This window comes from Podarcis muralis, chromosome 2 (assembly GCF_964188315.1).
Source record: "Podarcis muralis chromosome 2, rPodMur119.hap1.1, whole genome shotgun sequence".
Classification (NCBI taxonomy): Eukaryota; Metazoa; Chordata; class Lepidosauria; order Squamata; family Lacertidae; genus Podarcis; species Podarcis muralis.
The window spans coordinates 79,956,453-79,981,403 of NC_135656.1; the positions used below are offsets into that span (position 1 = coordinate 79,956,453).

General features: G+C 39.9%; 1 protein-coding gene across 3 annotated transcripts in view; it reads right to left on the reverse strand.

Annotated features, from left to right (window-relative positions):
- FGD3 (FYVE, RhoGEF and PH domain containing 3) overlaps window positions 1–24,951 on the reverse strand; it is a 110,763-nt gene that overhangs the window by 17,770 nt on the left and 68,042 nt on the right. For 2 of the 3 annotated variants that reach the window (XM_028719017.2, XM_028719018.2), the window contains 12 exons: window positions 23,846–23,935; window positions 23,057–23,193; window positions 21,480–21,636; window positions 19,861–19,999; window positions 17,894–17,952; window positions 15,283–15,429; window positions 13,842–13,934; window positions 12,984–13,063; window positions 12,650–12,680; window positions 11,268–11,369; window positions 8,469–8,531; window positions 2,127–2,249 (listed from right to left, as the gene is read on the reverse strand). In XM_028719017.2, the coding sequence (XP_028574850.2) occupies window positions 2,127–2,249; window positions 8,469–8,531; window positions 11,268–11,369; window positions 12,650–12,680; window positions 12,984–13,063; window positions 13,842–13,934; window positions 15,283–15,429; window positions 17,894–17,952; window positions 19,861–19,999; window positions 21,480–21,636; window positions 23,057–23,193; window positions 23,846–23,935 (1,221 nt within the window). The remainder of the gene's footprint in view (window positions 1–2,126; window positions 2,250–8,468; window positions 8,532–11,267; window positions 11,370–12,649; window positions 12,681–12,983; window positions 13,064–13,841; window positions 13,935–15,282; window positions 15,430–17,893; window positions 17,953–19,860; window positions 20,000–21,479; window positions 21,637–23,056; window positions 23,194–23,845; window positions 23,936–24,951) is intronic. The other variant, XM_028719019.2, reaches the window with a different exon arrangement.

Genomic DNA, 24,951 nt, shown 5'->3' on the forward strand with positions numbered 1-24,951 from the left:
AAGCAATGAGGGGTGTGGCCTGTGGAGGAGGAATGACCATAGGAGAGTCCCAAGGCCCAAAAACAGATTAGGCTCCTCACCCTTGGTATAGGCTAACAAATTGGCTCAATGAGTTTTGATTAACAAAAGAGGAAGGCAAATCTATCATCTTTTAGTTGCAGTAGTTGGCAATTAGGGACACATTTAGCTGGCTTATATCTGGGAGCAAGACCATGCAATGTACACTAGTGGCATGGTCTTTTGGAAAATGTGTATTTCTGAGGTTTGATGGCTCATAACACCACTTTTTTGGGTAACAATACCATAAAATTATACATCAATGGAAAGATAATTTAATGAAGAATGTAATGCAACAAAGTTTGTTCAATTATCTGTATTCTATCAAAAGCTATAGCCAAATAACCAGAAAAAGGAAGCACAACTGGCTTAGGTTGACATGTAGTAGTTTTCCTTTATTTGAATGTAGCCAATGAGCATAATGTTTAGAGAGCCAATCAGGTGTTATGAGCCATCAAACCTCGAAAATGCACTTTTCCCAAAAGGTTTCCAAAATTTTGGCTACTAGTTAACTCAACATGTTGGGGGGTTCCCATTTAGTAAGATCAGTTTCCTAGCAATATTCTCTAGAGTACTCTTCCTAAAGAGACGGCCTATAAGTCTCATGAGATCCACGGAGTCTTTGACTCCTTCCCTTCCATCACCATTGCCCCTGAATTGGTCTCTGCTTCTCTTGGGCACTGCCAGCACCTCAAGCCTATTTGCTTCAATTCTGCACCACTATTGGTAATTCATACTGAAGAGGGACAGCTCAGCAGTTGAGCAAATGGCTTGCTCCTATATTCAACTCAATTAATCTAGTCATCAAGGAAGAGTGACATAACGTTTGCTTTGTAATTGTAGGTTCTCCTGAGGACAAATAGCATGTAAGAAAATGAAATGCTCATCAGGAGAATGGTGAATTGATAATGATAGGTCTTGATAGGTTCAGGTTTACTGAGATAATTTGAAGGAAACCAAACACAGCCTAGTAAACACTAATGTAATTTAACAAGAGTGTCTAGCCTCATTAGCTTGCTTTATATTACTCTATTGAGCTCAGAAAATTCAAACGTCCTTCTTTGCACAATTACCAGAATAAGTGTTGGTGCTGACCTTTAAAGCCATAAATGGCCTTAGCCCTGTATACCTGAAGGAGTGCCTCCATCCCCATTGTTTAACCCGAACACTGAGATCTAGCTCCAATGGCCTTCTGGAGGTTCTGGAGGTTCCCTCACTGTGAGAAGTGAGGTTACAGGGAACCAGGCAGAGGGCCTTCTTGGTAGTGGCGCCCTGTGGAATGCCCTCTCATCAGATGACAAGTACATACGTAACTATTATAAGACATCTGAAGGCAGCTCTGTATAGGGAATGTCTTTAATATTTAATGATTTATTATGTTTTCATATATGTTGGAAGCTGCCCAGAGTGGCTGGGGCAACCCAGTCAGATGGGTGCGGTAAAAATATTAAAATTATTAAAACTATTGTTGCTATATTAGAATGTAAGTGGTTAAGGAACAAAGCTATCTAAAAGTTGGGGTTGATTATTTATCAATGGGAGGTACATCTGACACCGGGTTCTGTTATGATAAAGATAATCTGTGGCTTTAAATAATGGCAAGTTTAAATGTTTGGATGATTCATGTTAAATTAAGCAAAACATGGGCAAAATGGCTGTGATTGGAAAAAACTGAAAACAAATTCCAAAGAAATCAATAAACCTTGGATTAAAGTTTCACTGGATTTCAACAGAATTTAATTCGAAGTATCTGTGTTTAAAAAGAAAAAACTTTTTTTCTTATTTAGAAATGATGTGAAATTTGTCCTAAGAGCTCCATCCAAATACTTTTTGACCCTGATTTTCCCATTGTTAAGGAGCATGGCACACCAGAAGATAAAAACGTGGAAAGGGGTAAATCAGTCTACTTATGCAGACAGTCTTGGGAACTGAAGGGCAGTATAATACTTGAGAAGATGATATTATTTTTTTCCATTTTTTTTGCAGAATTTTATGAAGAAAAACAAGCTTGTTCCACATGAGTAACAATGCACATACATATAAATAGTAATTTTCACTCCAATACTCACTGCCCCACATTGCTTGCAATGGTGACGTCTTTTTGTAATGGAGTTGAAGCTTTCACTGCAGCTTTTGCAAGCTTGCTTCTCCTTTTCTCTCTTTGATTTGGAGGATTTTCTGCAACACTCAGGCTGGGATGAAAAAATAAAATTTTAATGTTAAACAATGTGACTTTGAACCAGTGAAGGGCAGCTTGAGCCCCACAAGTGTATTATCATCATTATTTTAACGTTTGGTATGTATAATGTTGTGATTTTAACACACGTGGTTAGCATTTAGAGTGCCAGATATACCTTAACTCAAGTTTTGCCAGTTGTTACGGGCCAACTTTCACAGCCAAACAGCTCTAGACATTTGGAATGATGGCTAGACCAGCTATTTTAAAAGCCTCTAACAAGGGTTGAACTAGCACTGTTTAGTTAAGAATTATAGATTTTCCAAGAAGTCTATTATTCGCATGCTCAAGGTCTCTTTACCCTTCCTGATATGTGAGCTGCCTTCTCCCTCAGACAGTATTTCCTGCTGTGCAAGCAACATGCAAGCAAACTACCTGCAAGGATGTATATTTTGAGCAAGACTTCTTTGTCTGAAGAATTTGAGACAACTACTCAAAAGGAAGAATGCAGGCCTTCCCAGGCAGTTACAGGCAGACATCAGGAGAACTTCAAGCATACAGGGGCACCTCGGGTTAAGTACTTAATTCGGTCCGGAGGTCCATTCTTAACCTGAAACTGTTCTTAACCTGAAGCACCACTTTAGCTAATGGGGCCTCCCGCTGCCACCACGCCGCCAGAGCCCCATTTCTGTTCTCATCCTGAAGCAAAGTTCTTAACCCGAGGTACTATTTCTGGGTTAGCGGAGTCTGTAACCTGAAGCATATGTAACCTGAAGTGTATGTAACTCGAGGTACCACTGTATTGGAAAGCCAACAACTGGTCATGGTTTCAGAATGGCTACAAATCATAATCTGTTAGGATGAAACAAATTACGATCCTGCATTTGGACATAACATTCAGGAATTCCTTTCCTGGTTTGTTTACCTGCTCTCACTGGGAAGGAGCAAAGTGGAAACAACTGGGATGCATGCGCAGCCAAGAACCTTAGCCTGCCAAGTACGTATGCATGAGCAGTAAAGATTTTAATCATTCCATCTCATCGCTATAAGCAAAGCAGCAACTGCAACACTACCCAGTTCAGAACCGAGCATAGGGTTCATTTCAGAGAAGTTGTTTAATTTATATCAACATTCATGTCTTGCCCCAAAGAGCACAAAGATCGTTTTTTAAAGGTATAGGTATGGCCTGTAATTAAACTTTATGGAGTGCGTTATAGGTTTGCTAACGGTCTTTCATGCACTGCCTTTTCTGCTCACATTACAAGCCACACACTCAGAGGCTGTTTCAGTATGTAAAGAAGCTCTCAATTACTATAGCAACTGTCCGGAATATTAGCTACTGATGACATTTATTTCAGGTGTACACAAAAGCTTTTGAAAGAAATAAATTAAAGGGCCATTCCACACCAAGCTAGCATTGTGTTGCCGATTATACAGGCTCAGACTACAACACCACCACCACCAATTTGCACCTTTGCTGTCACTGCGGCCTGTGATTTGCCTCAGCCTTATTGCTAGGGATTTCCACCAAGCTGTACTTTATCAGGTGCAACATCTATTAGGTAAAGGTAAAGGGACCCCTGACCATTAGGTCCAGTTGTGGACGACTCTGGGGTTGCAGCGCTAATCTCGCTTTATTGGCCGAGAGAGCCAGCATACAGCTTCCGGGTCATGTGGCCAGCATGACTAAGCCGCTTCTGGCAAACCAGAGCAGTGCACGGAAACACCATTTACCTTCCCACCGAAGTGGTACCTATTTATCTACTTGCACTTTGATGTGCTTTCGAACTGCTAGGTTGGCAGGAGCTGGGACCGAGCAATGGGAGCTCACCCCGTTGCAGGGATTCGAAACGCTGACCTTCCGATCGGCAAGCCCTAGGCTCAGTGGTTTAGACCACAGTGCCACCCGCGTCCCTTTTAACATCTATCAGAGAGCCCTGCAAATAACACTGAGCGAAAGAAATGTCTTGCCAGCTCCTACATTCCCCAACAACTCTGTATGCAGTGAACGGGTCTCAGCGCTCCTGAACCACCAAAAGGATCCGACAGAAAGGAATTGGGCATATGTCGTCAGAACCCAAATCAGCTTCCCCCGGGATATTTCAGTGGTGGTGGTGGAGCACTTCCCATCCATCACCAAAAAGAGTCTTGTTGCATGGCAACTTCAGGGAAGTGGAAAAATAAAGGATGCAAGGGTTACCGATCCCAGTGCCTTGGAACTCTTGGGATATGAGTATTGCCTCCCCTGAATCCTCCTGCCTTGTGGATGTACACTGGTGCCTTGAGGAAATGGTACATGTGCAACCTGCATCGAGTGCGCTTTGGGGTTCTGCATAGGTTAAGAGTTTATTCCCACAGCCCCACTACTTTTCTACAAGAACAGGGGGTTCTCCAACATTAGAATAGCCTGCTTGATCAGGTCAATGGCCCCTGTGGTCCTGCATTCAGTACCCACAGTGGCCAACCAGATAACAACAACAACAACAACAATTTATTATTATTTGTACCCCATACATTAAAATGTCACACATTAAAAACTTCCCTAAATAATAATAATTTATTTCCCACAGATGCCTATGGGAAACCAGCCAGCAGGACCCGAGCACAAAAGCCCTCTCTCCTCCTGTGATTTCCAGCAACAGGTATTCAGAAGCATTGCTGCCTCCAACTGCAACACTTGGAGTAGCCATATTGATGGCATAGCCATCAATATCCCTCTCCTCCATGGATTTGTCTGAGTCTCCAAGCCGGTGAGCATCACGGCCTTCTGGGGGAGTGAGTTCCATAGACCACTTTCCAGCACAGCAGAATCTCTAGTGTTCTGCCTTCAGCATTTACATGCCGGCATGGAAACTCACTCAACAGGCATGATTTCACAATGATGGGAGTGAAACTGACGGAATGCTCAGTTACTCAACCCCGTGTAATGCTACAGGCTTTGCAATTTACTTCCATTTATATTTTAGAGAGTGACTGTATGATGTAAATAAGGCAACCTATATAAAAATGGCAGTGAAGACATGGCCATTCCTCAATGACAATTCTGAAAAGAATGCCAATCAGCAAATAAAAAAAAGCAACAGAAACTTCTGTGTATTTGGGATGCAAAACCACTATGCAGTATTTACTAATGTATTTTACATCATTTGAATACCCTACCCCACAACTATCTGATATAGCTTTCTTAATTAATACTGGCCATACCGCAATGTCTTAAGCATTCCTTTAGGAAGCTGGACAGAATAAAGAAGGCAGCTTCTAGTTTGCTGCCTATCACCACCACCAAGTGGTTCAGCTGTATAAAGACTTAAAGAGAGCAAAAAGGCTGTGCTTAACACAGAAGCTCTTGGATGGCACAATCCAGCTAGCCGTTGACAGGTGCTTTTCAAATGCTAGGAAAAAGATTCACACACAAATGTATAAATATGAACCTTGATTTCAACTTTTACTGTGAGCTTTAAGTGGCATTCCTATTAAACAGAGAAGCCATTTGGCTTTTTATTAAAAAGTAGCATGTCTACTGTAAGCAAAATACGCAGATTTATTTTTTAAAACAACAACGATTTAAATGGGTAACACAATTGAGATTAAGTACAGAAATGTCATAATGCAAAATATATAAAGCTGCTATCTTCTTTAATGTTTTTTATAGTTCAAAAAACGTAATAGATGCTTATAATAATATTGTACATTAATATAAAAAAGTAACCATATTCACTGTTCACAGCAAGACCCAAAGAATTCCCCACGGCAAAAAGCTCCCCATGGCATTTATGCATTTCCTCCTCTCCCATACTACAGCAAGCAGCCAAGCCCTGGCAAACATCAGATGTAATAGTGATTTACCATTGCCGCCAGCTGCCATTCAAGAACTGCTGGCATTGCTGTGACTATTTAGAGCAGTTGTAACAAATCCCAACCAAGAAATTAAGTTGCCATATCCCTACAGTTGTCCTCCAAGCCTTTTGTGAAAATGCCAGGCAGCATCTCAAATTGTTGAAGGGCAAACAGAGTAAACAGCCCAATATATGCAACAGCAACTACCTCTAATAAAAACATGTAAAATTTTAAAATCAAAGACCATCAACTGACCACTATGGAAATAGGGTAGCACAGAGAAGTTCTCAGCAGGTCTTTAAAGGTTGAAACAGAAAACACCCGCTGATGCTCTGCTAGCAGAGCATTTCACAGGACTGGACCAACAATACTAAAGGCTCGGTTTCTTGTTGTCAGATGATCACCGCCCCAACTTGGGGGACGGTCAATGATGCTTTTACATATGATCTCAATGACTGAGTTCGGTTATAAGGGTTTAGGCAATCCAGGACCCAGGTTTTTCAGGGCTCTGTTAAGTAACGCAAGGATCTAGAACCTGGTTTGGTAGTAGATGGACAGCAAAGGCAGATTTTCTAGGAAAAGTACTGCATGTTGGGTTTACTGAAGGGCCTGGGACTATGTCTCCAGGTGTTGCTAGACTACAACTGCCATTAGCTATGCTGACTGAGGATAATAGGCGACAGAGTTCTGGAGGGTACCACAAATGACTACCCCTTCCATTGAGTTACATAGCATAATGGTCTTGTGGACTGTGGCAGGGAAACACCCCCCCCCCCAATTTCATCCACATGATCTCTTTCTTCAAAACCTCATAGGAAATCATTCAGGCAGCACGCATTGCAGATAACAGGGACTGAGCAACGGGAGCTCACCCCGTCACGGGGATTTGAACCGCTGACCTTCTGATTGGCAAATCCTAGGCTCTGTGGTTTAACCCACAGCGCCACCCACGTCCCTTCACTCAGAGTAGACCACTGAAATTAGTGGGCCTAACTTAGTCAAATGACCTGTATGAATCACTGGAGTGCACGCTTGTTTACAACAAGACATTTTGAGCTTGAGAATACTATGGTGTGACTGAAACTGTAAGAAGGGCTGCAATACTTAATCAGTGAATATACCTAATTACAATTTGAGTGGCTAAAAATGTGCCCTTCATTTAAGCAGGCAGCAGTTTTTTAAAATGGAAAATGGTTTAAATGCAAGTGTTTCCAAAAACTGTAGGTGACAGGCACCATCTCAGAAAGGGGACTCCACCTCCTGCTCTCTCTCAAAGGATCCCTCTTCTAAGATGATGCCTGCTGGGACATATGAGTGTGACATCGGAAAAACAAGAGAGATACAGTGGTACCCCGGGTTACATACGTTTCAGGTTACATACGCTTCAGGTTACAGACTCCGCTAACCCAGAAATAGTGCTTCAGGTTAAGAACTTTGCTTCAGGATGAGAACAGAAATCGTGCTCCGGCGGCGCAGCAGCAGCAGCAGGAGGCCCCATTAGCTAAAGTGCTTATTCAGGTTAAGAACAGTTTCAAGTTAAGAACGGACCTCCGGAACGAATTAAGTACTTAACCCGAGGTACCACTGTATGTCCCCCCCCCCCCAGCATTACTATTCATATGCAAATTTACACAGATTTAATCAACCAATCTTACTAGACTGAAACTCATCTGATTAATTGGCTACAATTTCTTTCATCAGGTGAAAGCCCTAATTATAAAGAATGCCAAGTACAGCACACTGAATTAAAGCAGTTTAGCCTAGAGCGGCAGCTTTTCATGTCAGAAGCACCATCTGATATCTTAACTGGTGAACATCCGAACCAGACCTAAGACTCTAGTTTCCTAATAAAAGACATCTGTGGCATATTATGGATGTGAGCCACGATTTGCAGTGCTTACATTGAAAACCATCATTAGGGGGGAAATTACTGTGCCTTTCCCAGCTGCCAAAAGTAAAGCGTTTCTGCTGATAATTCAAAGATTTCTAGTGAAACACAGAACGGACGAGCTTATCTTTCCAGTCTTCGGCTCAGACTTAAGGAAACATATATGTCAAGTAACAATGGCTTATTTTGTACTGGCTTCAGGAGTCCTGCTCGCTTGTAAACAGAAGACAATGATTTCTTTTCCAACAGTATTCAAAGGAAGCTAATTCAGTCTGCATATGGGCTTGCGTTTCAGAAGTGAGGTAAGTGTTGAAAATTTTACATTAGAAAAGGTCAGGAGCAATTTTCACTAATGGTGAAAAGGCACAGTTCAAGTAAATAAAATTCAAATAGAGAATATAGGCTAATGCATGACCATGTCTGGAACGGGCCTGCTCTCCCGCCCGCCCCCATCAAAACAAAACATTTGAACATTTGATTTAATGAGGCATCCTCCTCGCAATCGCTTACCCCTCCAGATGTGCTGCTACCATCTGTTCCTGGCATGGATTCCACAGAACTGGTGCTCGCTATCTGTTGTGGGAAAGCCATAAGAAAGCACATGAATACTAATAAAACACCTAGCTCTTTAATAGCTCAATACTATGAGCTCTTGCACTGGCCAAGGAGTGTTTGGGAAGGGTCACTATGACTGCTGTTACACCGTTCTTGTGGTTGCGAGGTGACCCAGAGGTGCAATGAAGGTCTGCACTGTTACATGGGCACCAGACCGTAATGGTATATGACACCACTGATGAAAGAGCTGTTGTGAAATACAGAATAGCTAAAGACAATCGGGCGGCAACACAAAATACCTGAGAGGCATTTCAGCCACTACCCGACATTGCAATGTGACATTGTGGAATGATAAATGAGGCACCAGAATAGACCTTTTCTGTCTAATATACACAGGATATCAGTAGTTATACTTTATTATAGTCTATCCACCTTTTGTCCAGGGAGTTCCCATTTTAGCATTTCCCAGCAAAGCACCCGCATGTTAGGACTGCCCGAGATATACTGGCTTGCTCAAGGACCCAGTGAATTTCATATCTGAGTGGTGATTTGAACCTGGATTCAAAAGGCTCATACAAACATGCCATAGGCTATACCACACTAGCTCTTTTTGTGCACACCAACATATATCTGCCCATGATATGATAACATTTTGGTTCTAATAGAACATAAAATCATCATATTTAAAATTCTTGAAAGCTAGCAAGACTGGAAGGGGTGTCACTCAGCACATCAACAGGTACAGTGTCCAACAAGCTAGAAATCCGCAAAGGGGCTCCTCCACATAACTGCTGTGGGTGGTAATACCGGCTTCCAAGAGCAATTTAGTACTGGGGGTGTACTATCATCACCCTGACCAAAATGCTGAGAGAATCTTGAGATGGAGAATAAAATCCAGGAGACATCCAAAGGGGAACTGCTGTAGTAATGGGTGACTTTAATTACCCTCATACAGACAGGCTATATAATAATAATAATAATAATAATAATAATAATAATAATAATAATAATAATAAATAATAATAATAATAATAATAATAATAATAATAATAATAATAATATAATACAGACAGGCTATATGCTCCAAACATAACAAACTGGTAACATCTATTTCTAGATATCCTAAATGATGATGTTCTATGGGAATCAACTAGAGAGTAGCACTCAGAACCTGGCGTGAGATATAAGTACTGTTGAGCCAATTGGGAACAGTGATCCATAATACTATCAAATTTAACATCTATGTAAGCGGACAATTGCCCAGAAAGTTCTACACAGTCACATTTGATTTCAAAAGAGAAAAGCTCCCCAGAATGAAGGAACTGGTAAAAAGGAAGCTAAGAGGCAAAGTAAAGAGGACCCAATTTCTCCAGAATGCTTGCGGGTTTTCAAAACCACAATGAAAGCTCGACTAGATTGTATACTACAGTTCAAGAAATGTACCACCAGGGCCAAGAGGATGTCATCATGGTTAGCAAGCAGAGAAAAGGAAGCTCTTAGAGGCTATTAGAGACCATTTTCTTGAGAAAATTGCAGCTTTGTTGAAAGGGGAGGGAGAGGAATTCAAGGAGCACATTGTTAAAAACATAAAGACCACCAACAAAAAACTCTTTAAATACATGAATAGCAGGAGACCAGCTAGGAAAGCATCTGGATCTTTGAATGACATGGGTATCAAAAGACTGTTAAAGGATAGAAGAGAAAGTTCAGAGAAGCTGAATGAATTCTTATGCCTGCCTTCACAGAAGATGTGGGATAAATCCCTGTGTCTGAACTTTCTTAGAGATGGAGTATGAGAATAGCAGTGATAAGTGACTACGTTCTAGGTCTTATGGGCAAATTGAAAACTGACAAAACACTGGGTCCAGATGGCATCCACTTGAGAGTTCTTAAAGAGTTCAAATGTGAAATTGTTGATCTTCTAAGAAAAATATGTAACATGTGCCTACTATCAATCCCCATACCTGAGGAGTGGAAAGTAGCCAACTTAACATGAATCTCTTTTAAAGGGATCCAGCAAATTACAGACCAGTTTACTTATTCCTGGAAAACTGGTGAAAAGCTTTATTAAAGGTAGAACTCCCAAGCATATAGAAGAATAAGTTTCAGCAAAGGTAGGTCCTGTCTCACTAACCTTTCTTAGTACTTTGAGAGTGCCAACAAGTATATAGATAAAAGTACATCGTCAAATATTCCTGAGTAAGTTTATCAGTCGCAGAATAAGAGGAGAGGTCCTCTTAAGAATCAGTAACTGGGTAAGAAACAGGAAGCAGAGAGCAGGAATAAATGGATAGTTCTCCTAATGGATGGAAGCAGAAAGTGGAGTCCACCAAGCAAGAAAGCCGACCTTGCATAATCAATCAAAGACACAGCACACACATGCTATTTGAATGGTAATGCCCATCTACTTTAGGTGGGGGGGGGCGCTCAAATATTTTTTTTTTGGGGGGGGCAAAAGGACCCTGACCTGTAGGAGTTGGTTCCTATGCCACCAAGGATTGGTACTAGGACCTGTGCTTTTAAGCATGTTCATAAAGTGACTAATGTAACTCAATATAAGCAAGTGTCAAGAGATGGGGGAAATTGCCTCCCTTTGTCCAGTTCCCCAATGGAAAGTCCCAGGAGTGAAGCTCCACTTATGGGAACTCTGGATGAAAACCACAGGCTACAAATTAAAAACAAAAAAAATGCAAGTTTAAGTGCAATATATATGACAGCAAAGACCCACAGGAATAATGATCACTAAATGCTTACTGATGAATCTGGGAGATGCTCGTCTTCTTGAGAAAAAGAGCTATTATAAGCTCTAAACGTTTCACTGTTCTGTTTATGTTTTTCAATTGTTGCTTGAATGACCTGCAATAAAATTCCAAGAAATGCAGTAAGTAAAAGTAAGCTGCAAAATCTTATTTAGAACACAAAACCAAAAGCCTTTTTTAAAACAAAACAAAACAAAACTGTTTGCAGATGTCATTACTTAAGAGTGTTGTTTCTACAAGATGAAGAATTTCCAAGTATGACTTACAAAAGTAGAGCCTCAAATTAAGAATGTATTCTGTAAAAACTGAAAGGTCACTTCAGTTAACTAACTATAAGGAACAAAAGCACTATCAGAATTATATAAATGTAATGGGAGAGGTAGGCAATGGGTCTTCTGCTCAAACACCAATAAGATTTCAATGTAGAAGTCATCAGTTCCTCACCCCGAAGCAATATTTTCCATTACTGTAATAGAGTACATGTGAGGCTGCCTTTGAAGACGCAGTTAGTGTAAAATACTATTGTGGAAATACTAACTGGGACTCGGCATTAGGAATCCATCTTGCTTGTTCTGAAGCATCTGCATTGGCTATTCGTCTATGTCCAGGCTCACATTAAAGTGATTATGCCCACTTTTAAAGTTATTTCTTCATGGCTTGGGACTTATTTGACCATTTTCTTCACATGAGTGCCTTAAGAAAATCCTAAGAGACTTGGGATAACCATCACGAATACAGGACTGTATCCGACCAAGCTGCATAATGACTTCTGCTTGCATAACGGGACTTCCTCTCCCTCTACTCCCTCACCAATCTGCTGTGGAGGGTTGGAGGAAACCCCAGGATAGATCTGGGTGGAGTGCAGCGTCACATGGGGCAGAGAGGCTGTTCTGTTGTTCAGGCAGAAGTCCTTGCACTAATAGGATGGCTTTGCTAGATACAACCCTTGGTGGATTATGATTAGGGAGCAGCCTTTTCTGCTACTGTCCTAGTTATGAAATACCACTGGGAGGTTCACATTTGCCTACTCTGACGTCATCTTAGCACCAAAGTCTTTTTTTTACCATTTCAGGCATGTTAATGGCATGCTTTCATCTCCAGTGTCTGTTTTTTTAATCATGCTTTTTTAAAAAAACAATTTTGCTAGCTTTATTGTTATTTTACTCAGCTTTACTTATCTTTGTATAGTTGTATTTTATTGTTTTATTGTAAGTTGCTCAGGGAAAGGTGTCTTTTTGGCAGGGTGGGTTATAACAGCTTGGAAATAATGAAATGGAGAAAAAAGTTTCTATATGCAGCTTAATGTGCTTAGCAAAGAAGAGCACTGAAAATGAAATGGGCTGGCACAAAGGCTAAGTAAAATATGCTTATATTGACCTGGATCCATTCTTTCTTCTCTTCTTCTGTCCTATAAAATGCAGAAAAGACATACATGTTGCATATTCAGTAGCTGTTTTAATATCTGCAGTCTTATAAGCAGATAATAGTCTTATTCATCTCTACAGTAAATTCATGTTTTGTTGCTGGAATCTGATATGCCACCTATTCTAAACTCGGCAGCATATAATTGAAAACTACCCTTTGCTTCCCCTTTACCTTATTTATGTATCAAAACAATAGAATTTACTAGAATGAATTATCTTACCAATTGCTTCCACAGCCTAACATTCCTTGCTCAAAACATGCAGAATGAATGAACAAAATTCTGTACCTAGCTTGTAGCTCCAATGATCTCTTCTTTCCTGTTATTGAGAATGTATGAGCCACGTTTTGCTTGCTGATTTCCTGGACCTAGGAAACCAAGTATATTTTGCTATACTTTAAAATGTATTTTTCCAAATACTTTTAAGATTACCAAACAAACCTCTACTCTCTCTAAATAAACAGCAGTAACTATTAATAATAATGAACGGTTTGTTTAAAAATAACATCTAGTGTCTACTTTTTAATGATAATGCTTTCAGACGCATTATTCACACAAGGGTTTTTCTGAGATACAAACAAGGTTTGCCAGCTGTAAGGTGCAGAAGCAGTTGGTGGAAGAGACTTGAACTCTAACCTAGACTGTATCTGCGACTTGTCTAGGCACGGAGAAATGTATGGGTCCACATCCACTATGTTTTAAGCTCAGTGGCTTTCAAGTGGCACTGATGGTACTCTAATGCCAAAGGAGAAACTGACTGTGGCTTTATTGGTGCTATTGTTTGCACAGTCCCCCTGTTGAAGTCTGCAATACTGCATACTCATTTCCTGCAGTTCCATCTTCAATAACAGCATGTCATGTTCCGCCTTCCACGTTGCCTGTGTTTTACTTTGCTTATGCATCTGGGGATGGCCAAAGGGCTTGTTTCTCAACAAGAGTGACAAATCCTGAATCACAGAATCATAGAGTTGGAAGGGAACCTGAGGATCAACTAGTCCAATCTTCTGCAATGCAGGACTAAGCAGCTGTCCCTTATGGGGTTCGAACCTGCAACCTTGGCATTATCGGCAGCACGTTCCAACCAACTGAGCTATCCAAGCACTGTTATAAAAGCGTATTATAAATGCAAGCGAACAAGATACAAACCTGCAATCCTGCAATATCGATCTTTTCTCGCACACTGAATTTCTGGCCTATTAATCTCAGTTTGGGCACGCAGTACAACACCATGCTGTTAAACTGCAATTGATGAAAAATTCTTGTTATGGTATGTGGAAATCATTTTAATATTCAGCCACACCCTTCATTATAAAATCAGTAAGCATAGCCACACCCTTAATTGAAAAATCAGTTGTTATAGTTCATTTCTCCAATAAAGGTTAAAATTTCTAGCACTATGGTGTGTGAAATTTATCAGGAATTCATTTTTATAGCAACGGCTCATAGGGGGATTGAGGAAAGCTCGATTTTGACTGTGAATCATCTACCTTCTATTAATTGTGATTTATTATTATTATTATTATTATTATTATTATTATTATTATTATTATTATTATTAAATTTCTTGGTCGCTTCATCTTGCCCAGAGCAACCCAAAGCAACTTACAACCAAACAGACAAACAAACAAACAACACCCCACAATAAATACATTAAAAGGAAAAGGAAAAAGAAACACATTAAAAACATCCTGGCCATGTACAAAAGGCCACAGATATAGTTAAAGGCCAAAGACCTGGTTACAGGGGGGGGAGGGGATTGCCTGGCAATAACTATGAGTGAAATTCAATGCCACTGCCAGACAGAATGACACCCCCCACCGCCCTCTTCTCCACACACACTAAATTGGTTGTTCTCCTACTCACCCACCCCAGAGCCAATTTCCGGGGAGGGGAAATACCCCTTGTACAAGCAGACGTCCTCATGCAGGGCTTGTGACAACAGGAGTCAGGTGAATCCTGCCCTATACCTGCAATGTACAATATAGCTGTACAAAACCAACCCACAACATGCTGGGAAGATGCCAGAGTGTTTTCCAGCAGATATTTCAGTAGTATTCTCTGCAGAACTATAAAAATAAGAAAAGCCTTCTATGTCACATGTGGACTCACACAAAGATAAACTATGTGTGGATATTATATTCAGAGAGCCATGTCAGAAGATCAACATCTAATGGCTGGCTGGGCCTGACCTCAGATTTCCAAAGTGCTGCTCCTGTTTTTTGCACAAAATGTCCACATGAGCCTGTGATTGTTAATGATAATTTATAAGATTATACTTAAGTCTGGTGGCAATGGGTTTGTCAGGTTAATGTCTGTGGACTATTTAATATTCAGCAGCATAATACTCTGGGATAAACTAATAAAAGAAAAGTGCCAATTACACAAAACCCAAAGCATCATCAAATACTGGTATGGCGACAGAAAGAACATTTTCTTTAAAACAGAACAGAACCTGCTTTTGTGAAAGGAAAATACATGTGCAATACAGAGCAGACTCCACCAGCAAGACCTGACCAATCAGATCAAAGGAGACTTTGTGTCTACAAAGTAGGTGAACACTTTACTCCTGAGAAATGAAGTAACTCACCAGAAATAGATACCTATCCTGAGCGGTGCCATTCTTTGCTGACAGTTTCTGAATATGCCCTTCTTTAATCAATTCATTGGCTGGATTAACAATATCCTCTTCTCCTCCAAGACGCTCATACACTTCTAACAGCTTGTGCATCTTTTCCTACAAGCACAAAAAGGAAATGCCAACTCAGCTAACAGCTAGTCTTTGTCTATTGCTCTACGATACACACAGTAGAAGAAAAAAAATAATTCAATTAATTAACAGGGGAAATGCTACCTACTGAAGAATTACTAAATATTGGTATTAAAAAATAAAAAACAATGACCCAACAAAAAACACACATGAAAGAAGAAATAATCAGTGCAAGTCCATGGTTTTTCATAGCCTTAAAAAAGCAACCATGAAAACAGAATGCACTCTAGCAACATAAAGCATTTAATCCTCTCTATTTTAATCATCTCTTGGTACTTCATTGCATTGCCACAGAATCCCAAATAGCTCTTCTGTCAAAGTAGTCAGGAAATTGATTCCCAAGATCATAAAGAAGAAAAAATTCTAGCCCTCACAACAGCAGTAATAAGTGCTGGAAGCTAGAGAAAGACAGTTTCACGGGGATCTGATGCCCACATATGAATTGTAGCAAGCAGGGACTGTCTTATATGTGTCACAAAGGTCTGTACACCAATTTCCAGTGCAGCCATTAATTTCTTCCTGACAACCAAATTCTTCTCAGGGTAGACCCATTGGCATTGAAGGACGTGAGGTAGTAATGTTTATTGATTTCAACAGATCTATTCTGAGTACAACTAGTACAGTGGTACCTCAGGTTAAGTACTTAATTCGTTCCGGAGGTCCGTTCTTAACCTGAAACTGTTCTTAACCTGAAGCACCACTTTAGCTAATGGGGCCTCCTGCTGCTGCTGCGCTGCCTTATCCTGAAGTTCTTAACCTGAAGCACTATTTCTCGGTTAGCGGAGTCTGTAACCTGAAGCGTATGTAACCCGAGGTACCACTGTATGTTGTTGTTGTTGTTGTTGTTGTTGTTGTTGTTGTTGTTGTTAATCCCCCACCCCATTTCCCCTGACACAGTTCAAGGTGGCTTACAAGTACATTAAAACACTAAAAACAATAATTAAAAAACAATTAAACATTGTTAGGATTAAAACTACACACTACACACACTTCAGCTTCCTTAGCAACTGTTCCCCATGCCTTGCTATATGTGCGTGTTGCAAGTTGCATGGTTTCTTCATTATTGCCAGCCTTTGATCCCATCCACTTGGCAAGATAAGAGAGCCTTTGAATGCAAATGTTCCCTACTCCTGTGCAAGAATAATGGTGTCTCAATAAAGAAGATGAAAACACCTCTAACTTGTGAATCTGAGAAAGAGAAGAAGCCACAACTACTTCCTGTAAAGAACGCCCAGAGTGAGAAACAAATGGCTTCATTTAAAACATTGCCTATAATTATTTCTAACAAAAACAGAAGTGTTGCTGGGAGGTAAAATTAGACAAGTAAATATGTAACATCTAAAATAAACCTTGCATTTTCTTTAAAATGTTTTCAAGAGAAGGCAGGATGATTTTATTAAATAAACACATACACAAAGCTTGGATCTTATAGAAATTGTCTCAGTATTGTGTATACACACACACACACAGAGAGAGAGAGAGAGAGAGTTTTATGGATTTTCAGTGTTTCAACACAATTACAAAGAAGTATTGCTAATCTTTGTAAATGTTCTTATTGCAGTTAGTGCATACATTGCCGTTTTGGAAACCAGACTAAGCCTACCTTTCAGAATTTGACTAACTTAGATGTCATCTGCTCAACCACATGAACACTAGCACTTAAAGAAGCTCTACAGGTATTGAAACCAGAAACATCTGCAGACAAAGCATACGCTCTGCTGCTTATTCCATCATTGTTACATTTCCTATAGGATTTTCACTTATAGACAACTGTCTTTATATATGTTTTCTTAATGAAAGAAGCATGGTCTTTAATTTGGGTTTGGCTTATTTTTCACTTGGCCAAGTGGGAATGAACCTTAGGAACATGTTCACTTGCCACACTATAAATAAGCTCATTGTGAGCCATGCATTCATTTGCCTAATGACGAGAATACCTCCTGCCCCCAAAATGGTATTAGGGTCACAGGCAATTGCAATTTCACACAGCACCTATCTCATATATGTTCATATTCATATATGGGTAAAAAAGGTAAATATATGGACCTGCTCTCTGCCATATATAGGGTCAAATCCCTTAACTGGCCTGTTTCATTTGCAAGAACAACGGCTGAATATTTAAAACTTATGAACATTTTTAGAATACACAGGAAAAAAACTACAACAAAAGATGAGTTTTTGAAAATGGCTACATAAATTAGTATCAGTCACAAGAGAGAAAATGCCGGGGGGCGGGCGGACCTCATATACATAAATAATAGATAATAACTATAGAAGGGCACTAATTTATACTTCAGTTTGATCTAGAAAGTTTGAATAAGTATGAAAAACCAACATTAAGTCTTCATGGAGTAATGAGAAAACCACTGGTTCAAATAGGAAGCTCAGTTAATGGCTCAGGTGATGATTCAGTTACACAATTTCTACTCACCATCTTTCGGATGGCTGCGTTTGAATGGTTTGCCGCAGTAGAAATGAGCTCCAGTGATTCTGCAATAAAGCAGCAGCAGTTACACATTCTTGAGATCGTTATCAGTTAATAGTGCAGTTTTTTATTTCCCTGATGTGTATAGCATTTCTGCAAAAATGCTGCTGCACATAAATGACAGGTTTGTAAGGACAAATCCATTGCATCATATTCCTGCGCTTGTGAGGGTCAAGTGTGTATGCAAGAGTATTAACATAGGACACATTTTTAAAAACTGAAATAAGTAGCACAGATAATTTGCAACTTGTGTGCATTCAGATTTACATGCTTGGCAAAAGAATTTTTTAAAAAATAAAAAGGGGAAGGAGGGAGGGTGTTCCAGGAAAAATGACTTTGACAATCCTACCTGCCATTGAACCCAATGTGTTTTGACTATATGCGATTTTGGTTTTATGTGTGATACCTAGAATGTAACTACCGGGTGAGTCGAGAGTCCCCGTATACAGTGGGCAACAGTAAATTACCCAGTAAATTACCAAGAGAGGAAAGCATGCAATATATGAATAGTTATTTTGCTTAGGCACAGCCCTATTTATACAACTTCCTGTGCAGGAACAGGAATTTCTTTTCCCTAATTTATGGTTGGTGTTAATGTAGGTTCTTAATGTTCAAGCCCAGCCTCAAACACCTCTCTGAAGGTGTTTCACATCTGGAACATAATTTGTGCCTTTTCTGGTTGTGTGCTTCCAAGGCACATATTCATTATATAGAAGGAAGCTGTCTTTAGCAAATGCTTCTCTTCAGTTGCCCAGAATCCTCATAAGGAACTGCAAGCCCCCTTTTGTCTGTACTTTTCTTTGTGGAAGGAAACCTGCAGGGGAACTGATATCACATTAGACTTTCAGCCAGTTAAGCATACAAAACAGATCAAGCAAGACTGAGCGTATGGCAAGCTATAGGAGGAAGGCTTGCTTCTCTGTCCCAGCACATGCTGAGTCTATATATGTGGGTGGGAGGATTGCATGAACTGGCCTGGATACTTTTGAACAGGAATAATTCTACATCCAACTCATAGCACCTAGGGAGGAAATGGCCAAAGATATGTTATTTACATGTAATATATAGAATAATGTATTATGGCATTAAAAGATATAGATCAGCAGATGGGGAACCTATGCCACTCCATATTTATTTAATTATTTATTATTGCTATTGATATTAAATTTTATATACCTTCCTCTGAGGATCACAAGACAGTTTTCAATATAAAAACACAAAAATGGTCACACAGTCTTGGGTTGATGGGATTTGGAGTCCAACAACATCTGGAGGGCACAATTTCCCCATTCCTGAACTAGATGATTACTACCAATCAATTACTTTAAGAATCTAAACCTAGCAACCATTGTGACCCACTGTCTTTCTCCTTGTCTCAGATTCCATTCTCACTCCCATGCCCATTGTTCTCCCAGCTCCATTGCCTCTTGAGTTACTGCCTCTTAGTTTACCCATTTCCAATGATATCTTCCTTATACTGAGTCTCCTCTCAAATCTATTTCTGTCCCTGTGTAAAGTTGAAATCCTACCCAATCAGAAATTTCAATTTCTCTCTCAAAAAAGTTGGCTGGCAAACAGTTGAAATGTCAGAAAACGTTATGCATCACCATGACACTTCAGCCAACTGGTGTCAGAAGCTTCACTACCAGAGAATAAGTTGATCGGAACTATCATTATCATGCAAAAGGTATGTATCAGGTGCTGTGCACTAAGTAAAAAAGAAATGACATGTTTGGTTTAACAGGTCCACAATAAAAAGAGTGTAGTTATCAGATTGTTGTCATCAAAGAGTGTTGTTGTCAGATTTTGACAAAAGAGGAAAAGGTTTAATTTTGAAAAGCTATAACATGATACATATTTATGCCCCCACACAGAATAAGATGCCAAACCATGTGGATGAAAACTGTACATACTTTCAGCATCTTTTCGGTCTAGTGACTCTTCAGGAAGTTTTTTAAGGTAATCCTTTAGGAGAAGCTCATAGCGTGGAATTCTCTGTACAGGTTCCAGCATGTGATGCTGTAATGTCAAGTTTCCACATATTTCTTCTTTCTGTAATTGAAGGAAAACAGGCTGATTTTCTGAACATTTATTTATTTTTTGCCATATCCATGTACTTAAACCATTTAATGATGTAGGACTGTAGAAAGATGTTCATATGCTTAATTAGTCAGTTTTTTAAAATTATCATAAAGATGCTGGTGGTCATGGCAAGGTAAATACAGAATCAAGCAAAGTGTTCTATAGAACTGCTTTCAGATGTACAAATTATCATCATAATAAAAAGGGGAAGGAGAGGAAAGGACATTTAGTTACTATGTCATGCTGGATCCAGGCCCAAAGGCATCTCTTACTGATACCTTGGTTTCAACCTAGGCTCAGTCCAGTACAGCAGTCCATCCCCACATCTACTACCCAATTCATGTTCCTTTCCTGTAACAGTATTATTATTTCATTATTTCTCAGTGGTATATTCATCACAAAACAAACAAGTACGAAGTGTTGTATACAGAATAGACCCAATGGAAGGAAGATAACATCAAGCTCTTCTGATCATTCCACCAGTGCAAGCATTTCACCTTACTGGGCAGAACAATCCCCTGTCTCTTCCCACCATGCACTGTTCTGGGAGTTCTCATGACCACCCTACCACCACCACCACCAGTCACTTTAGGGAGGCGTAGGGGGGAATCCAGGGGGAGGAGAGGGAAGGAGGCTCACTGTGCAGGAAGAAATCCTTCCACGGGGCTTCTGCTGCTGACTGGGACTCAATAGACAAATCCTGCCCATTGAAATGAATGGACCTAAGTTACACATGTCCATTAATTTAAACTAGTCTGCTCTAAGTAAAACTAACATTGGATTCAACTCAAAGTCTGCAAGTTAATTAAGATGGAATACACTGATCAATATAATGACTATGCATGAAGAGAAAAACAGGTTTATCTTAAACTGTGGATTAATGCAAGCCAGCAAATGTTGACAGTTCCCAGTTAGAAGGCTGCAGCAGCTTTGTTTCTCCTACTGTGGCCTCAGGCTTAGCTTAGCATTATTTCTGAATCCAGGATCATGGTTTATTTTGCTCTGGACAAACCATGACCTGAAACCAAGGTCTTACTGTTCACGTCTTGTTTAGAAGAAATAAACCATGATCTCAGGTTCAGGCATAACACTAAGTCAAGCCATAAAAAGTGGCTTCTTCAAGGAAGTTATTTTCCTTTGCAGCCTGGCTTCAATTCAGAGTTTATAATAATAATAATAAATTTCATATGCCCATTTAATGGTTTATATTTATTACAATAGTCTCTGTGTAAAACCAGTGAGCTGGCCAGAGATCTAGCTGACACAATCACATGTCACTGAAATCAACCCTGCCTTCCCTAAAAGGTTTTCTTGGCTACAGAGCTACACAGGCAGACCTATCCTGAATATAATACCATAAGTTTGTGGAATGGAACTTTTTCTGGTTTCACTCCCTCGCATGTGTAATGTCAACAAGGCATGGACTGTGAGAAGTACAAATGATTTATACCTGTATGTTTTGAATAACAGCTTTAAAAGGAACAGATCTCTGCATCCATGTGTTCACCATGTCCATTGCTCTGTCAAAATTCTTTACATATTCTCCATACATCTTCAGAAATGGAGCAAGTTTTTGGACGATGTCTCCAAGCCTTGGGTTTGTATTCCTGTAGACAGAAGAAACAACAAGACAAATTTAAAGAAAAACACGGAAATGGAAGATGACATCAGCTGGCAACTACAATTGCACATCCTATGTTTGAATGCAGTCTGATATAATTGATCTCTATAAATTACAAGTATAGTTAAAATGACGTGGATGGGGGGAAATTCTACTTACTCACTTGCATCAAAATTAAACACGAGTTTGAAAACAACACTTCCATTGTTTTGTAAACAAGTGCTTCTATTATTATACCATTTGGAATTCAAAATTACAAGTTTTGTAAAAGTGCATATTTGAATTATCTTGCATCAAGTTGTGTGGCAGTAAAGCCGCTAGCACGTTTGCCAAGCTAAACAGGGCACAGTATCGTTTCAAACTGGATGAGGGATCGTGTGTTAAGATTCCTGCATTGCAGGGGGTTGGACTAGATGGCCCCGGGGTGCCTTCCAACTCTACAATTCTACAGGCAAACACCAGTTGGAGTCTTCACAGCAGTGGTATATGGGGGGAGCAGCAGCAGCGGCCTCCTGGCATTGGAGCAGGCAGTGATTTGTGTGCTTATGGTGCAAGGCTTTGTATGCTAGATTTGGAAATGGAGCTTTCACAAAGATGGGCTTCCCTGAGGCTAGCTCCAAGCATGCAGTTCAGATGCAAGCATGGAACAGTGCCTAACACTGAAAACAATGAGAAAGAGCATTGTTCCTGCACCAGCTGCTGATCCCTGCCTCTGAAAAGACAGAGGAAAGCAAAACAAGATAGAAGCTTGTGTTAATGTGGCTTAAAAGTAAAGGTAAAGGTACCCCTGCCCGTACGGGCCAGTCTTGACAGACTCTGGGGTTGTGCGCCCATCTCACTCAAGAGGCCGGGGGCCAGCGCTGTCCGGAGACACTTCCGGGTCACGTGGCCAGCGTGACAAAGCCGCATCTGGCGAGCCAGCGCAGCACACGGAAACGCCGTTTACCTTCCCGCCAGTAAGTGGTCCCTATTTATCTACTTGCACCCGGGGGTGCTTTCGAACTGCTAGGTTGGCAGGCGCTGGGACCGAGCAACAGGAGCGCACCCCGCCGCGGGGATTCGAACCGCCGACCTTTCGATCGGCAAGCCCTAGGCGCTGAGGCTTTTACCCACAGCGCCACCCGCGTCCCGTTAATGTGGCTTAGTAGGTGCTATAATTTCAGATGCAGCAGGGGTTTCAAAGCCAGTGAAACCACATGGTGGAACTATTTCAGGAGGGCCATCTCCTGAACTTTATTCTGTAAAGTTCATGGAACACTCAGGAGTGTAAAGATGTGACATACAGATACATACCAATAACAGTGCATTATATTTTGTTGTGCTAGCATGTTACAGAAGTGGACGTTTTTAGTTTCCAGTAAATTCTTAACATAGAAACATTTGTTTGTAGTCCTTCATTTACCCACCACTCATCTGTAATCCTTGTTTTGAGCTCAGGCAGAAGAAACTGTTCGTGGAAGCGATAGATGGAAGAAATATTTGAAAAGATTCCTGTTACCACATCGGGTGGAATCCCCGCCTCAAACAATTTAGTGCAAAAAACCTGCACCAAAACACACACACAACATCAGAACCAAAAGTATATTATTTATACTAATTTAAGCAGCTGGATGTTGACAGATAACGGATATGTATTTTTGAATTTCTCCCCAAGATGTATTCAAGAGACATGTCTAGCTTGTTAGAAGGACTCCTCAACTAAAGACATCCATATATATTTCCAATAAATCTGCCACCTGCTTATTTCAAAGCCATTTGTTATGTTAGCCATTCAGAGTGAAAGCCAACTAAAGAAAAACCATGGATGTAATATATAAAGGTGCTTTACAAATATTTTCAAGTATCATTCTTAATTAACATTTGGCTAGACAAAAAAAAAAACTAGTGAAAGAAAGAAAGAAAGAAAGAAAGAAAGAAAGAAAGAAAGAGGCTAAATGGAAAGGTTTCTTTACAATGTGGTCCAATTATATATTTTTCTATTTCCGCACAAGACATTGCACAATTGGTTAAAAGACAACAGACATCTGACTCAGCTATTACAGATAAATTTGACTTTTGAGGAAGTTAATTGTCCAAAATAACTACCATCAGCTATACAGACATACTTGTTCAAAATGAACTGATCTAGTAGAGAAAAATTAAGTTTTCTTACAAGTTTTTAGCAAGGCTAATTTCCCATATAGAAGTAGACTTACCTGATCCAGAAGATGAAGCCTTTTAACATAAGCTTCTTCTGTATGAAGAAGTTCACTTGCAATGTTAAACAGCTTCTGTGGCTCTGAACACTGCAGACAACATGAAAAAGGCAATTTGAATTTTTCAGTCAAGATTACAAATGCTGAGGAAGTAATCGTTTTCATATTATGTTCTTGCAACTGATGAAGTGCACACTGCCATAAAAAGTCTTCCATTTTACTGAGCTGATGAAGTATACATTTGGATGGTTCATGAATCTCTTTACGGATGGTGTATGTTTCACTGTTTCTCTAAAATCAATTTAGTACAGAGCAACCTCTTACAGTATAGTTACAACCATCTAATTTGCATATTTCACTTCATTGTCATCAAATGTGAACTATGGAACCCTCTCACAAGGCATCCTTTAGTAAAATTTAGTACGATATGGAGCAAAAAGAGGGAAGAAATCAAAGTATGCCTTTCCTGTGGTTTGCTGGTGGCAATCAGCTCCACAGAAAATGTCCAAATTCAACTTATGGCCTTAAAACATTGCTGCTGCTGCTTCATTTTAAAACAAACAAACAAACAAAATAACCCAAGAAATGAAAAGGGAAAAGCAAACCTGTTTAGGGGCAAAGTAAAACAGACTTTCTTGTTGATTTTTGATCTTGCATAGTCAATAGCTAATCAAATGCTTTTATGAGGAACAAAAAAGTTAAAAGGTGTTTATGGATTGTTGTTGTTATTGTTGTTGTTGTTGTTGTTGTTGTTGTTGTTGTTACTACTATGTCTCTTTAGCCCTGAAATCCCTTCTCACTAGGAAAAAAGAAACTATAGTCCATGCATTGGGGCAAACAAAAAAAGGACAAAACCACTCTCAACTTTTTTAAAAAATAAGGCTCCAAATTACTGGTTTCAGAAAACTAGATAAAAATACCTATGCAATGCTGGTTTTTCAAAACTTCCTTATTGACTTCTGATCTGAGCAAATCTGATGACAAAACTCTAACAGGTGGCTTTGGAACAAGATCCAAAAAACTTTTCAATTTAAGGCACCCTGCACCTCCTAAGCTCTGCATCACATGCCAAGTTTATTTGTTACCAAGGCTGATGGTAACAGCAA